The following is a 16,966-nucleotide window of genomic DNA, read 5'->3' on the forward strand; positions in this document are numbered from 1 at the left end:
TAAGTCTTCTAAGCACCTACTGATTTGCATTTATTACCCATTCTCTTGAAACGCCGACTAATAAAGTGCGATAAACCGCCTTTAAGCACTTGGCACATTAACAAATAAGAACATTCCACACCTAACCGAGAACCGACGTCTTTAATCGCGAAACTATTACCAGAAATTGAATACCGCCAGAAACAACAATGAGCTCACTTCGATTAAATATAAATACACTATATTCATTGCGTCCTAAGCATTCAAACATATCAACCGAAAATACCAGCGAATACAGTTTTATATATGACATCGATCTTATATATCGCTTCAGACATGCGAGAGCGCCACGATGAGTGAAGAGTGTGTGTATGAGAGTTTGTTTACAGGTCCTACTGGCCTCTTCACGAGATTTGTGTAGCCCGACCTGAATGATGAATGAAATGGATGTAGTAACAGTTATATCAACACGATATATCCGTACCAATATCCATGTGAGCATATACTAATAATAATTAATTTTTTAATCGCCATAAGCTTGAAAATAAACGTAAATAGATACAACAAAGACCAATTCGGAGACTTTAAAAATTTTAAATTACCTCCCCTGCAATAGAAAATATATATGGAGACTCGCATTCTATGGAATATCAAAATCTCAATATATCTTTCTTCAAAAAATTTTTCTGGTAAAAATCATCTTAAATTTAGCTGTATATTCGTATGTAATTAATTAAACAAGAGTTATAAAAAGGCATTGCAAAAAATATCGCGTTTTACTTGAATAAGTTACCTCCCTTAAGCCTATCGGAATATCAAAAATACGTATATAAACAAAACGCGTTCTTGCATAAGTGATAATAAAGCGCGTGCCCGTGCCACTCGTCCTCCAAATACTTACTAAATATAGTACAACGTATCTACAATCATTGCGACTAACTCATACCTCAGTAAATAAGTAACCAGGATAAATATACGTTTAGGTAATTAAGATATAAAACATACATATAAAAATTTACATTTTCCCTGTCTGCCGAACCCGATCCATGGACTATAGCCACAAGAGGTTTCTATGTACCTATGTAGCCGGATTGCGCCCTCAGAGCGCCCAACACCGACACAGATCACGCTACTCTCCGGTCAAACACAATACTGCATAGGACTGCTGCCTTTGTCACCATATTATCAGAATCATTAACGTGCAAAATGGAAACTTTCAACTGTCCTTTCACTTCATACATAAGCCATTGCCGATCTTCAATGATCGCTTATTTCCGAGAGATGCATTTTTTTTTTCAAACTTCGAATTTTGATATATGTTTAACTTATTCATTTAGATTACATTATTTTCACTATAAATATTGACTTTGATCCAATTATCATCTGAAAAATACGATTTCGCGATTTCTTCAAAGATCGAGCAAGCCTTTTTACCTGTTTACTTATATATATCTAATTTAAGTTACACAGATGTAAAGTTGTCGTGGCCGAGTGGGTAAGGCGATGAAATTGAAATCTTTTGGGATTTTCCCGCGGAGGTTCGATTCCTGCCGACATCGCATTCTTTTTGCGACGCGTTTTATTTCTTTTTTAACGTAATTTGATTTAATATAGCACATAAGCTATGTTTATTGTTAAATATGTTGAAAATTGTATGCACATCCTTCAATATTAAAATTAAAACAACGTTATGGCTAAATTGATTAATTTACTGCTGAAAATACGAATGATGCATGTTGCATTTTTATTTTTATTTCAAAAAGTAAACGGTAAATCTGTCTATTTTTTGGTATTTTTGCTGTATATAGTGTTTCTATAAAAACTTAATTTAAAATATAACTTAAATGATACTATTTTGAATTTTATGACACTTTGTTTTTAACCGACCCAATTTTTACTTGGCTGAAATCACTTACATTTCATGGCGCTATTCCATAGATTAAAATTTGTAAAAAATAAATGTCTGTAAAAGAATACTTATTTCATCTTGTTTAAACTTTAAACACCTTTACTGCATCTGTACACACCAACTGCATGCCCATATTTGGAAATTTGAATGAATTATGGAACTTTTATATACCCCAGGGGTGAAAATAAACTGGACAAAAGCCGAGCGGGTGGTTTTGAAAAAATCGGTTTAATTTTTTTAAGCATGGAAAGCTACCTACAAATTTGCATGTAGTTTAGTGAAATGATGCTGATTAGGAAAATAATTAATTAAATTATATTTGGATATGTGCCCATTAGAGGTGCGCAAGCTTAAAACGGTAGAATTACCGAAATTCCCGTTCTTACACGTTGTAGCATAGATCGGGTATTGAACACGATACACGTGTGTATTAGCACCCTACTGTAGTCCCGGCGGGGTTATCAACTGCACCAATACACCGGTAAGCAACCAGGGGAATATCATATGAAAAAAGAACTATCATGCATGTTTGATTTGTTAAAGTGTGTCACAAAATTTCCCTAACTGCCGATGTCGGCTATAATTTCGGTATAAACATGCAAAGAAATTAACATATATATAATGTTAATGCCGATATGTTATTGGACATTTTGTATGTCAAATGTTCATTATTTGTATTAAAATAAAGACGATTGTATTGAACACGATACACGTGTGTATTAGCACCCTACTGTTGTCCCGGCGGGGTTATCAACTGCACCAATACACCGGTAAGCAACCAGGGGAATATCATATGAAAAAAGAACTATCATGCATGTTTGATGTGTTAAAGTGTGTCACTAAATTTCCCTAACTGCCGATGTCGGCTATAATTTCGGTATAAACATGCACAGAAATTAACATATATATAATGTTATTGCCGGTATGTTATTGGACATTTTGTATGTCAAATGTTCATTATTTGTATTAAAATTAAGACGATGCTTATTTGCCAGAAAGCGTTTATTTCAAATTCAAAACAAGCAATAATCATACATAATACCAAAATATAAAACTAACAAAATGACAACACTCTCGCTTAACGCAACGTTCAGAAGCACGCGCACTTAACAAAATTATTGCAACTAATGCAAGCTGTAATTAATATGTGACTACTTGCTATACAACCAGTATCATGCGAAAATTGATCTTATTTAATTGTGGTTCCCTCTTTGAATTTATGTTGCCTGTCGACTTTTAGAATAATGTGTCAGTAAGAAATGTATTGCTTGCTCTACAACCAGCATCATGCGAAAATGGATCTTATTTAATTGTAAATCCCTCTTTGAACTTAAGTTGTCAGTCGACTTTTAGAATAATGTGTCAGTAATAAATGTTGTTCTTCAGTTTCACATGTTTTTTTAAGAAAATTTAGTGAAAGATGCAAATGTGTCTTATTTATTTTTTTCTGTGTCTTCAATGTATCTTATTTATATGTGACTGCGTGCTTATTTTTTTTTCAAGAAATTAAAGATGCAAATGTGTCTTATTTTAATTGTATCCATGTCTTAAATGTGGCTTATTTATATAAGATAAAATGATATACTGCCAGTGTCATGCAAAAAAGGATCTAATTTCTTAATATCCACTTTCACGCTTTGTTCTTTATTAGCACCGTCTTTAATTAGGCTATCTATTTAAAGTACAGATTACTGTGAACTTAATAATTGTGCAACGGTGATGTTGATCCATTAGCGTTGTTAATTTAAAATGTAGACAACAAGTTAGCAATAAATGAAATCAGTTATTTTGGAAGTAAATCTATTTTTTTCTGTACAGTAGCCAGGTGGATGTGTATTGAGCGGATAAGATAGGGATCACCACAACAAGTTTCTAATACACAGTATAGACTTCCCCTATTATTATTAATTACCTGATTGGAATAAATAAAGTGTTAAAGATCATTTCATGTGAAAAGCAGGATTTCTGACATAATTTCAATCGTTTTGCTTTTATACACAATTTCATGGAACAATGAATATATTGGCGCGATGGAACACAATTTATAAATCAAGCTGACAGTATAGTATCATTTTTTAATTATGTGTAATTTAATTCGCATCTCTCCCTTAACTCGTTCAATGACACGTGAACTTATATCAATTATAAAACATCACGTGCATCATTAAATATTTTTTTTAATTATGAAAACATATATGTTCTACATGGTTTTGTTTAGTTTTTTTCTCAACCAGAGAGACATTATAAAACATTGTTATATATAAAGCGCTTTACTTTTCTACATTACATAAAGATATATCGATTTTTTTGTTAAGTGTACGTGCTTGACATATTTATAAAAAGGCAGTGTTTATTTTTGTAATAAAATCGAAAATTGACATTTAATTTGATGCAATCCACATTGTTTAGCGGCCAAGCGCAGTATTCCGCTCTCGGCGGCCGATGGTGTATTGCAATATATACAATGAAAAGCTGGGTTTCTGACATAATTTCAATCGTTTTGTTGACGCGGAAGTGCTTTTTGGTGGCCAAAAATACTATTGTTCCCTTTATTTAAACCTAAATCAGTATTTTTTTACACTTGAAGGTTTGTACAGCGGGGATTTCGGTACCGGCGCGGGTTTATGTGCTTGTTAAGAATTACCGAAATCCCCGCTAAGAGGCAACATATTATCCTGATTTATGCTTTGATTAAACATTGATAACTAAATTGCAAAAGTGTATAGCATATTGTAAATAAGGTAGTACGATATCATTTGTTTCATCAGATTTGTTTGGAAAATACTTTCTGAAGACTTATTATTACTATGTCATGTTATATTTACATATACTTTTGTGTAACCAATGTTTTAAATGTACATTTTACCTTTTTTACATTCGTTTACACATTTTTCACATTAATAAACTATTTAATAATGGAAAAAATATTCTGATAAGAGTGTTTAAATGATTAACACTAATATGATTGTGTACAAATCAACATTAATGCAAAGCCAAAACCCAAACATAATGGCATATAGACCCTTTAAGGCGTAATATGGGGGATTGGCGTAAACATGGGTGATTTCGGCTCTGGGCGTACGAATGTAGCAGTACCGAAATCCCCGCTAATTATTTTCCAAAAGAAGTAACCGAATGGGAGATAATACATGTCACTGGTTGCTAATGAAAAAAAACACTATAATAATTTTGTTGACACTTGAAGGTTTGTACAGCAGGATTTCGGTACCGGCGCGCGTTTAAGTTCTAGTGTAGAATTACCGAAATCCCCACTGAGAGGCAACTTAATGCTGTCAAGAGTGCTTAATAATTAAAATTAATATCATTTTTTTGCACCTTAACATTCATGTGAAGTCAAAAACCATTCATACCGATGACCTATTGACCCTTTAAGGCGTAAATATGGGGATTTCGGTACTAGGCGGGCGAATGTAGAATTACCGAAATCCCCTTTTCATCATCGCACATTAGTGTAACATAAATTTTAACACAATATATGTAGGGAAACTCATATGATTCGCGTAATGTGAAAATGATTATTATGCTATAATTCGACCACGAAACTTGACGTGACTTAATACCGGACATTATGGAATGGAGCTACGCTTGCCGTATTTGACATAAGACCCATTTTCGCAAATTATCTTATCAATGCTTATATGAATTTGATTGCTATAATCTAATGCGTATTCGACACGGAATTATTGTCAAGGTTTTTCATTTTGTCAATATTTATCATAGCAGGGGACATTGCTGACATCAATATGGATACTGTTTTCATTTTCTGTCGAGAAATGATATGACTTATTATCAAGATTATTTTATAGTACGGTAGCGTTCTCTTCACAAGTGAGATTTATTTGTACTGGTAAATTGCTCTTATACTCACCATTCGGACTCGACGATCGGCTCGAATAAAAATGTTAGTCGCTTAAAAGTACAAATTCATCATATTGAGCACGATTATTATTATTATTATTATTATTATTATTATTATTATTATTATTATTATTAGTATTATTATTATTAGTATTATTATTATAATTATTATTATTATATAGCTTTTAGAAACTTATACCTTAAAAAAAATCCCATTGGAAAAAAAAATCCCATGGGAAAAAAAATCCCATGGGACAAAAAAATCCCATGGGAAAAAAATCCCATGGGATTTTTTTATTATTTTAAAACACGATATAACGCGTTGAAATCGCGAGAAATGCTCATCATTTGTTAAAAGGTAGTGTTTCTGAAGGTTACATGAATAAATCTCTAAAAATCAGAAAAAAATCCCATGGGATTTTTTTTTCCCATAAAAAAATGGGATTTTTTTTCTATCAAAGTAAATTGAACGAAAATAAGCACAAATGCTTTAACAATGCTTAAAATCGATAACTAAGCACAAACGAACGTGTTTTATGTTTTTGAAAATCCCATGGGATTTTTTCTCCCATAAAAAAAGCTGGAGAAAAATCCCATGGGAGAAACCAAAATTCCCATGGGATAATGAAAAATCCCATGGGAAAATGCAAAAATCCCATGGGAACCCCAACTTTGCAAATAAAGTTCATAGTGAAGAAAACGCATTTAACAAGCAAAAATAACCAATTATTAATCACAAGTTAGACTTTTATCTTATACTTTATCACAAATAAGCAAACCTTCAAGAAAAAGGGTACTTAAGTTTGCGAAATTTCGGTTTCGCAAAGTTTTTCCGGTGGCCGTTTATTATGTTTATAGGACTTAAATTATTTTTGTAAGTTCAGCACATTTGAGTCGCGTGCGTTTTTAATTAGAAAAAAAGTAGTTTTCTAATAATGTCTTGATGGATTTTAACGAGCTTCGCTCTAGTATGGTATGAAATTACTAAGGGTGTATATCCCATACACAATCAGTTACTAACAGTGTAACTACCTTATCACGCTGTAAAATTATCTTTGGATGAATTAATCTTCGCTGAATCGCACTACATTGCCGTATTTTATAAATAATGCGAAATATGTTGAAACAAAAAACACCATATAAAACATAATCACCTTATAAAATTGGCCATGTAATTTCAAAACATCCGGCCCTGAACGCCACCTCGGAAGTTGCATTGGCTCATTTATTAATGAATCTCAGAAAAGATGAGGTGCGCGTGATTAACGGCCGTGTTATAACGCAATTCAAACTCAGTGGGGTCAAATTACAAATCGGTATCAGACGACACTGCCTGACGTGCGGTTTGGCTCAATATCGACACATTTGTACTTGATATTCGATCTCTTGACATTCATAAGTTAAACGCTGAATAAGTATATCAATTTTCTTTAATCCTTGCTTAAACAATAAACGAAAAAAAATAGTATGGCTCGCTAGTAGGGTCTTCTTTAGATCTAGTCAGTACAATTGTTACGTTGATTTCACTATTTGTGTATTGTTAAATCGATGAAAATAATGTAAAATACGCAAATGATTGTGGTGACATCTCAGCGATATCCGTCGCAGCTACTGTGTTGTTGACGATACATATATACTCTTAAAAATGTAATAGTACAAGTTGGAAGAACCTACTGAAACAATATGAGCCTCGTCATGAAAAAACTGCGCTAAGTGCATGATAAGCCTGTGACGTCCGCACAGGCTGAGCAGCGACGACACTTTCCACCTAGACTAGAGTTTCGTTTAGAAGGGACTTCCTTTAAATGAAAATTCCACGAGCTATTAAGGGACGACACTTTAAGCACTTTTATTAGGCCCGGTTTTCCCAGAAAGCCGCTGATATTATAATACACTAGCCACGGGAGAGCTGATATTATAATACACTAGCCATGGGAGAGCTGATATTATAATGCACTGGCCACGGGAGAGCTGATATTATAATACACTAGCCACGGGAGAGCTGATATTATAAAACACTAGCCACGGGAGAGCTAATATTATAATACACTAGCCACGGGAGAGCTGATATTATAATACACTAGCCACGGGAGAGCTGATATTGTAATACACTAGCCACGGGAGAGCTGATATTATAATACACTAGCCACGGGAGAGCTGATATTATAATACACTAGCCACGGGAGAGCTGATATTATAATACACTAGCCACGGGAGAGCTGATATTATAATACACTAGCCACGGGAGAGCTGATATTATAATACACTAGCAACGGGAGAGCTGATATTATAATACACTAACCACGGGAGAGCTGATATTATAATACACTAGCCACGGGAGAGCTGATATTATAATACACTAGCCACGGGAGAGCTGATATTATAATACACTAGCCACGGGAGAGCTGATATTATAATACACTAGCCACGGGAGAGCTGATATTATAATACACTAGCCACGGGAGAGCTGATATTATAATACACTAGCCACGGGAGAGCTGATATTATAATACACTAGCCACGGGAGAGCTGATATTATAATACACAAGCCACGGGAGAGCTGATATTATAATACACTAGCCACGGGAGAGCTGATATTATAATACACTAGCCACGGGAGAGCTGATATTATAATACACTAGCCACGGGAGAGCTGATATTATAATACACTAGCCACGGGAGAGCTGATATTATAATACACTAGCCACGGGAGAGCTGATATTATAATACACTAGCCACGGGAGAGCTGATATTATAATACACTAGCCACGGGAGAGCTGATATTATAAAACACTAGCCACGGGAGAGCTGATATTATAATACACTAGCCACGGGAGAGCTGATATTATAATACACTAGCCACGGGAGAGCTGATATTATAATACACTAGCCACGGGAGAGCTGATATATAATACACTAGCCACGGGAGAGCTGATATATAAAACACTAGCCACGGGAGAGCGGGTTTCGGAAAGTCTGGTTGTACTGTGTATTACGTAACGGCAGCGAACTTAAGGTATTTATGCAGACGACTTACGCCATTATACGAATTAAATCTAGAATTGTCGTGTCATGTAGATAGTATTTTCGCCAAGTCAATAACAAAAATTAGTTTACACAAACACAAATCCCAGATTTGTTACTACCGTGACGATAAATATGAACGTCGCTTGAAAAAAAAACAATAACATGGATGACCTTTAGCAATAACAATACTATATATAGAACATATGTTCTAATTGCTATTTTGTATGTATTGGTGACATATACAGAATACCGTAGCAAATAGCGGATACCAGAATATGTGCCGCCCAAATGATTCTTCATACAAAGCTTTGCCTATATCAGCAATTTCTTATCTGTTATTTACATTTCAATAAATTTAAAAAGGTTTGTATACATGTTCACTGCCCTGCAGAAATACTAATAAATGATAAAATAAACAAAGCGACCTTTAGAAGTCGTATAGACGTCGGTTGTTAATTCATCCAATTAACAAATACACAAAGTACTACATGAGTGTCAATAGACTTGTACAGAATTCAGTCGCGACGCATTGCTTTTGGGAATACTAATAAACTGACATTGTTTGCGTTAGTTTTGAAGCCAATAACACAATTAAAAACAAACGGATTTATATATAGTTACAAACCACTCGGTGTAAGTATATTTTGTAAATAAAACTAAAGCTGTTTACGACGCAACATCTGGTATGATATTGTTATCGCGTGTACGATAAAGTGTTTTACTTCATTTGGTTATGATTCAGGTGTTTTGATTTTGAACATGTATTGGTTTGTTTTATTGTAAGCGCACTTCACTGCGAGATACCATACGCAGTTTCTATTCTAATAACCTGCTTTAAATCGCATATCTTCTGACCGCATTGGTTCTATGATCTAACATGAGGTTCATAGCTTTTGATAAGGCTTTTGAGTTAGGAGTAATATCACATGTTACAATCGAGCTTCTGGGTAAACCTGACCTAATGCTTCTGCGTAAAGTGTCGTCCCAGATTAGCATGTTCAGTTCGCACAGGCTAAACAGGGACGACACTTTCCGCCTGTACTGGATCTACGATAAGAAGAGACCTCAGTGAATTAAAAAAAAATCATAAAAGCGGAAAGCATCATTCCAAATAAGCCTGTGTTGTCTGCACGGGCCGATCTGGGACGATACATTAAGCGCATGCATTAAGCCCTGTTTTCACAGAGCGCGACTCAATTAAATATTCATGGAATATTAAATCAAGAAAAAGTCGCAACGTTTCACTTTATAAATGTACTATATATAACCGACGAATGAATGGATTGATTAATGTGAAACGACATTGGCAACGTATATTGAATAATTATATAAATAGTCTAACAGATAAAAAGTAAATAGACCCAAAAGCTCTCATCGATTTAAATATTCATGAAATGCATCAGGGTTGACTGGTTTTCGTAATGAACAGGATTATAATAATTATACTTACCATGACTCTTGATGATGACGATGGTGCCGATGTTGTTGCTGATGATGGCGACGGATATGGTTATGAGCATTTGGGTGAAAATATCGAAATATTAATATGATGATAATAACAAGGAATCATAACAACAAGAGAGTTGTTTTGTCCGACAAAGAAACACAACTTTATGAAATAACGCCCCCCCCCCCCCCCCACACACACACAAACAAACAAAACAAAAAAAAAACAGCAACAATACTTGAACAAAGTTCATAGCAGACGTCTGTATATAGAAAAATGATATCATCAACTCACTAGAATTGTCAACAGACGCGTGCATTATTTATCCCCTCATTGTATTTATTGGGAATATTTTGCGCAGAAGTAAAACAGTCCTAAATTAGAAATGACTCATCAATCAGCGTTCGATCTAAGGCACGAATCTGACACAAGAAAAAGTGCGTAAAAATGAATAGGGTCATAAAGAGCAAAACTAGAAAAATGCCGATTCTAAGAATGATATCATGATACAATTAGATTGGTATTAATGTGATTTAAATGCATTTAATATCTGACATAAAAAAAGTATAGTTCTGAACACGAAAAATTCATTTTCAAGTAAGTGAGTACTTAGTGAATATGGATAGGGGCATCGGTTAGGATTTATTTAAAGAATTATGTTTGTGTAGGTTTATAATTATAAGTGTTTGATTTATCATATAATAATTATGATTAATTAGCATCGATCAAGCGTTCGCTTGAAGCTGTAGTGACGATTCAAAGAAGCGTTTTAATGACATCGACCGACACCGGGAGAACACACAGATACTAGTGACACCCTGTTTTCAATACAGTTTGAAATAGTAAACTACGCTCGTGCAGACGAGAAATAAGTTGCAAAATGCACGCGCGCGTATTACGAAAACAAGGCTGTAAAAGGCGATGAGTCACGCTGACGTAATCATTATCATACTCATTCGAAGGGAATTCTCATAACAAGTTATCGGATTTTATCCCTAAAATGCTCCTGTTTCTAGGCGAACTTTCCAAGCGGCAGGAAGACGAAGTGACATAAGCAGATCGAAGCGAGTCAAGGTCAGCAATGCTTGTCAACGTGGTCGCGCGCGGGATACGCGCCTCGTGCTAGAGTGTCGTCTGGTGTTCGCGTCTCGTGCTAGGGTGTCGTCTGGTGTTCGGAAAAATAAGCTACTTCGATAGTTTCGGTTTTACCACTTTATTAGGTAAGTTCATTACTTCATTTTGGATGCTGTGAGTATTTATGAGTACATACGTAAAGCTCATATCGACTCCGAGGGTCAATTGTTGGGAGCTGGTTTGTTGCAAATAGTAAGTTATATGTACCGGTAATGTTGATCACCTAATCCTGTGTTGCGATTATGTAAAGCGTGTTGAATATAAACTGGATTTCTTTGAATGGTAACAATGTCTTTACGTAGTTCCAGACGATGTAGTGATTTGAAAATAATAGACTAACTCTGAAAAACACGTAACTGCCAGTATGATCAAAATCTCACCTTTTAAAATTACATTTACATTATAACCCGTTATTATTTTATGACACTTCCATTGTTTAATAAAACGAGTCATCTTTGTTTAAAACTGTGGATTAAATGGGTTTGCACAAAATTGTTGAGGTTCTAATTGCAACTAGTTCACTATCATTTTTATATGCTAACTGTGTCCCTGTTTAAAGTGGTGGCAATAAAAATTCACGTTAAATATTCATTCTATTTAAACGGAAAAAAACCTTGATTGTATGTAACAGTTTCAATTTGGCAATAATCGGAAAAAAATGCGTATAACCCAATAGCATTGGCATGTAACCATAGGCATAGTACAGTAAATTTCAATAATACATAATAGGAAAACTAACATACTTCCTAACAGTGGTGAAGAACTCGAGCAAACAAAAGGGAAGTCAACGAATAGTGTCGCATTATTTGTGTCTTGTTCTGTGAAAATTGGGCAAAATGCATGTGCGTAAAGTGTCGTCCCAGATTAGCCTGTGCAGTCCGCACATGTTAATCAGGGACGACACTTTCCGCTTTAATGGTATTTTTCGTTTAAAGGAAGCCCCTGCTTACCGAAAATCAAGTTTAGGCGGAAAGTCTCGTCCCTGATTAGCCTGTGCGGACTGCACATGCTAATATGGGATGACACTTTACGCACATGCATTAAGCCCAGTTTTCTCAGAACGCGGCTCATTTATTGGATCGGATATTTGTTTACGTCTGGTCAATAATACGCACGTTGGTCCCTCCGTTTTACAGGAGACATACATCAAAGACATGAGAGTTGTTTGATGTTGACCTGAAGGACATTAGGACAGAAGTTTCCGTCTGAGGATATTCTGTATGGCTTTTGATGTAGTATTGTGTTCTCTGCGTGCATGTGGACGGATATCATATCCGTTACAAAAACGCATATATTGCTGTAGAAAAATCAGACTGGACTCCTAGAATCATAATTATGGAAACGGTTAGCACTCTATACGACATTCTTGGAAAAAAACTAATACAATCAAGTGTTTATTTTGTGAAGACATGGACTCATTTATATGTTTAGCCTATGTCTAACCATTTATGTTTGAAATACAGAGTAGTTAAAACATGTTTGCAGCGTATAGTATCCCTAATACGACTTCTGAGAGGTGTCAATAAGTGGTCAACGAGACAGGATAGCACTATTTTGATTTAGGTACGCAATTCAAATAAAAAAAACTCCACTTTTTATTCACGAAATCGTTTCAGACGTTGCCCGGCGCCAGGTCGTCAAGGTTGTTGGTTTAAAACGTGGTGAAGGAGACAGATTAGTTCTATTTAAAATTAGGTACGAAACCCACTTTTTATTCATGAACTATTTTCAGACGTCTTTTGCCCGGCGCCATGTCTTCGAGGTCGTCTGCGACGGGTACCAGCTGTCCACAGGACAACATCCTGTGCTGCCCGGTGTGCATGGACGTCTACAAGAGTCCCAGGATGCTGCCCTGTCAGCACACGCTGTGCGAAACGTGCCTTCATTCATACATCGTGAACAAGTCGCGCGAACGCGTGCTCGTGTCGGACTTTCCGTGCCCGGTGTGCCGCGCGAGTACACCGGCACCACGTGCCTTCACGAGGATTGACACCTGGGCGTCGCTGTTCCCGCTCAACCATCTGCTCGTCTCCCTGCTGGACTCCAGCTTTCAGGTAAGGAACAACGTAGCTCAAATACAACAAGTCGCAGTGGCGAAGTTGGCATAGTGTCTGCCTAACGACCGTGAGGTCAAGGGTTCGATCCTCAAGGTGGGAGTGTTCTTTATATCTCCATATCTCACCCCCCCCCAAAAAAAAACACCAATAAAACCCCCCAAGAAACACATACCAAGTACCGGTTCTACACAGCAAACGGGATTGAGAGCGTTTCAATAAGCATTAGGCTTTCGGTGCAATTGAGCTTAAATAAATAGGTTTAAACTAAATACAACATGTGTAAAATGCCATCTATTAAATCCATAGACGTACACGGTTCCTTTTTCTTTCTATATAGAAAATGCGGCTTGGTCCGGTCCACTACTTTAACAGAACATTTTAAAGAATAAATGTAGTCGCCTGTAAGAAACAAAGATTACAGACGACAAAGCATGCGATTTACTTCAAGCAATTTATTGACGAAAAGATCGAGTACGTTTTTTGTACGACTAACTTTCAATACAATTACGAATTTTGCCAAAATATTTACGGGAATGTAATATTTCAGGAACTCCTCGAGCGCGCCGAGACCTGCTCGAACGCCAGCGTCGCCGGTGACCGCTGCAGCGCGCATGCGGGCAAACCCATCGAGTTCTTCTGTACGGAACACGGCGTGAAGATCTGCAGCAAATGCTTCAAGAACAACCACCGTCAGTGCGACGTTCTCGACATCGAGGAACACGTGGAGCTGACGTCACGCTTCAACGTCGTAAAGAGCGACGTCGAAAACGTCTTAGAGTACCTGAACGAGGCTATAACGCAGCTCCAGTCAAACATCGATCAGCTGTGCTCGCAGAAAAGCAGCATACTGGCCGAGGTGCAGGAGCTCCGCGGGAAAGTCGAGACCCTCTTTAACGCCATCGAGAGCGAGATTGTCAATAACGTCAACGTGCAACATGATGGCGAGGTTGAAGCGTTGACGGCTCAGTGTCAAAAGTATGAGCGAATCAAGTCTCAGCTCGCCGACTCGGAGAGGACGCTTACTGATTTGCCAATGGCCGGAAACGTATCCGAGACGCTGGACCGTATAACCGCCATAGAGCGCGACATAAAGGAACACTTGGCGACGATTCGAAGCTGCCACGCAGGCATTCGGCAGATAAAACTGGAGTTTTCCATTGATGGGCAGCTGATTTCCTTCCTCAACTCGTTTACTCAGATTGGCAATATTAACTCGAATTACTTCGATTCCAACCTCCCCGATCCTCCAGAGCTGAACGCGCGTGACAACGCCGGAAGTGAGAATTTCATGCCCTCGACACGTGATACGTCACGCGATACATCCATGACATCGGAAGACCTCCAGCCTAGCAGTCCGCCGGTGAGGCACGTGTCTCCACGTGCGATATTTATTTCCCGCTCGAACATGTCAAGCACTTCTTCGAGCACCTCTACCGCTACCACCACAGCAACCACTTCCTTCGCCAACAGCGCCAACAAGTGCACCACAAGCCACATTGATGCAAACATTCCCCCTCGCCATTCCAAGGAACCAAAGCGCCCTAAAACCGTTCCGATCGAATCTAACGCCCCGACCCCAGTGGTCCGACCTAGGCCCGAGCGCCCCGGAACTCGGGACGGTATTCCCAATTTCATACCGCGGTCCTGCTCAAGCCCGGTAACAAGTTCACTCGGTGCGAGCTCCAGCTCGATTCCGTCAGAGAGTTCAACTGATGGTATACAACAGCAAGATTCCTGCAACAAAAACGTGGACGATTCGACTCACGGCGCCGTTGCTTCAAAGTCCGTTGTTTGTTCAACCCTGAGTTCCTTGGGAGCGGCGGCGGTGACCGGCAGGAAACTGCTCGTGGATAAACCGAAACACCGCGCATGGCAGTACGTCAATATGGTATCCGGCTCCGGCGTCGGCGATAGTTCTTTACTGCGGAGGAATTCCGAGAAGGATGATACGGTCGACGACGCCGGTGTCGTCAAACAGCTATTCCGACACAGATCATCGTCAGCGTCCGACGGCGAGCGTGAGCGATTACCCGAGCAACCTTTCACCGTCGCAGACGACACGTTTGCAACGAGCGTCAATGCTGCGACGTCGTCCTTCAACCAAATTATCAGGAGTTTCCAGAATAAGCTAACGCCGACACAGCGAGAGATCGAATCAGCGCCGGTTTACGAGAATTCTGTTCTTGCCTCCGTCGCCTCACCGCCAACCAGCGATCGCCAGTTTACCTTCACATTACCAAATACCACCGCGACGATGAACCGAAATAACCCGAAAAACTGCTCGCGCATGAAGGATATCAACGTCCGAATAGAAAGTGACGTGAGAGAGTGTACAATAACCGGATCCGTGGAAATGGCTGACAGGCGACTGGTTCTAATCGATTGTAACAACAGCAAAGTTAAGCTGTTTAACACCGATATTGCGTATGTGGCACACCTGGACATGACGAAAGAACCATGGAACGTCGCGACCATGTCACCCAACGAAATTGCCGTCACTGTGCCTCTGGAAAAAACGATCCACGTCGTCCGCGTCGCGTCCGCGTCCATGAGCACGTTGCGTTGCATTGCAACCCGCCGGGAATGCTGGGGCGTCGCCTACATCGACAGGAAGTTCATCACCACCACAAAAGACGATGGAAACCAGGTTTCGTTCCTCGATGACAACGGAAGAGAGCTGCAGGTCGTGAATTTCGCCTCTCGGGAAAACCCAAACATTCTGCGACCGGTCTCGCTTTCCGTTTCAAGCGACGGCGCCATCGTTTACGTCTGCTGCGAGGGTCAGTCTGGAACTAAAGGGTCTCTTGTGCGCATGTCCTCGCGAGGCGACGTTCTCTACGTCTTTGCAAACAAGGATTTGGACAGGCCGTATAGCGCTGCGCCCGACGCCAACAACGAGCACGTGTTCGTCACGGCAATTCGGTCGGCTAACGTGCTTATGCTCTCGGAGGGCGGGGCTTCGGTCCTGAGTCTTCTCACACGTGAGAACGGACTGACACGCCCACAGCATCTGCACGTAACGTCATGGGACGGGAAGACGGTACTCATAATTACTGAACGCAGGTCTGACAAGGCATTTGTTTACTGCGTGAAATAAACCCACAGTTTGTGTAATGAGTTAAATAAAAACAGTGAGTGAAATACGCAAAATAAGCACCGTGTTTATGAACTACGTAACAATAAAAAATCACTACATTGTCTTAGACATTAAATGAATATGTTTTGTTGACATGTGTTCTTATGTCCATGTCAATACAGTGTGTGTATTTTGATGTTTTGAAACGATGCGGCAATGCATATAACAATTAAAAAGTACACATGAACAGTAACACAAACGTTTTGCTAAACAACCATGGGTTTCAAAATGCATACCAGACTAATAAACTGGCCGTTGGAATTGCACTCAAAAACTATTGTAGATCTGATGAAATTCTGATATTTCTTCGGTGCCGAATACTTTCTAATGCCCCAGTTAGTTTGCGTTTTGTTCCACAGTTGACATTGCATACCAGTATTTTTGTTTGTAATGCCTTT

At 38.4% G+C, this 16,966-nt stretch overlaps 2 protein-coding genes across 2 annotated transcripts in view; both read left to right on the top strand.

Moving 5' to 3' along the window:
* Nucleotides 1-16,966, top strand: part of LOC127855811 (uncharacterized) — a 184,738-nt gene that overhangs the window by 85,834 nt on the left and 81,938 nt on the right. The gene's annotated exons all lie outside the window — the stretch shown is intronic.
* Nucleotides 11,149-16,529, top strand: LOC127854676 (uncharacterized). The gene is made up of 3 exons (XM_052389737.1): nt 11,149-11,461; nt 13,108-13,429; nt 13,980-16,529. The coding sequence occupies exons 2-3, from the start codon at nt 13,127-13,129 to the stop codon at nt 16,527-16,529; spliced, it is 2,853 nt and encodes a 950-aa protein (XP_052245697.1). The 5' UTR covers nt 11,149-11,461; nt 13,108-13,126.

The sequence above is a fragment of the Dreissena polymorpha genome, chromosome 13 (assembly GCF_020536995.1).
Source record: "Dreissena polymorpha isolate Duluth1 chromosome 13, UMN_Dpol_1.0, whole genome shotgun sequence".
Classification (NCBI taxonomy): Eukaryota; Metazoa; Mollusca; class Bivalvia; order Myida; family Dreissenidae; genus Dreissena; species Dreissena polymorpha.

Coding starts and splice junctions, on each gene's coding strand:
- LOC127854676 (XM_052389737.1), top strand. CDS start 13,127: ATGTCTTCGAGGTCGTCTGCGACGGGTACCAGCTGTCCACAGGACAAC. Junction 13,430..13,979: donor TGCTGGACTCCAGCTTTCAG/GTAAGGAACAAC, acceptor GTAATATTTCAG/GAACTCCTCGAGCGCGCCGA.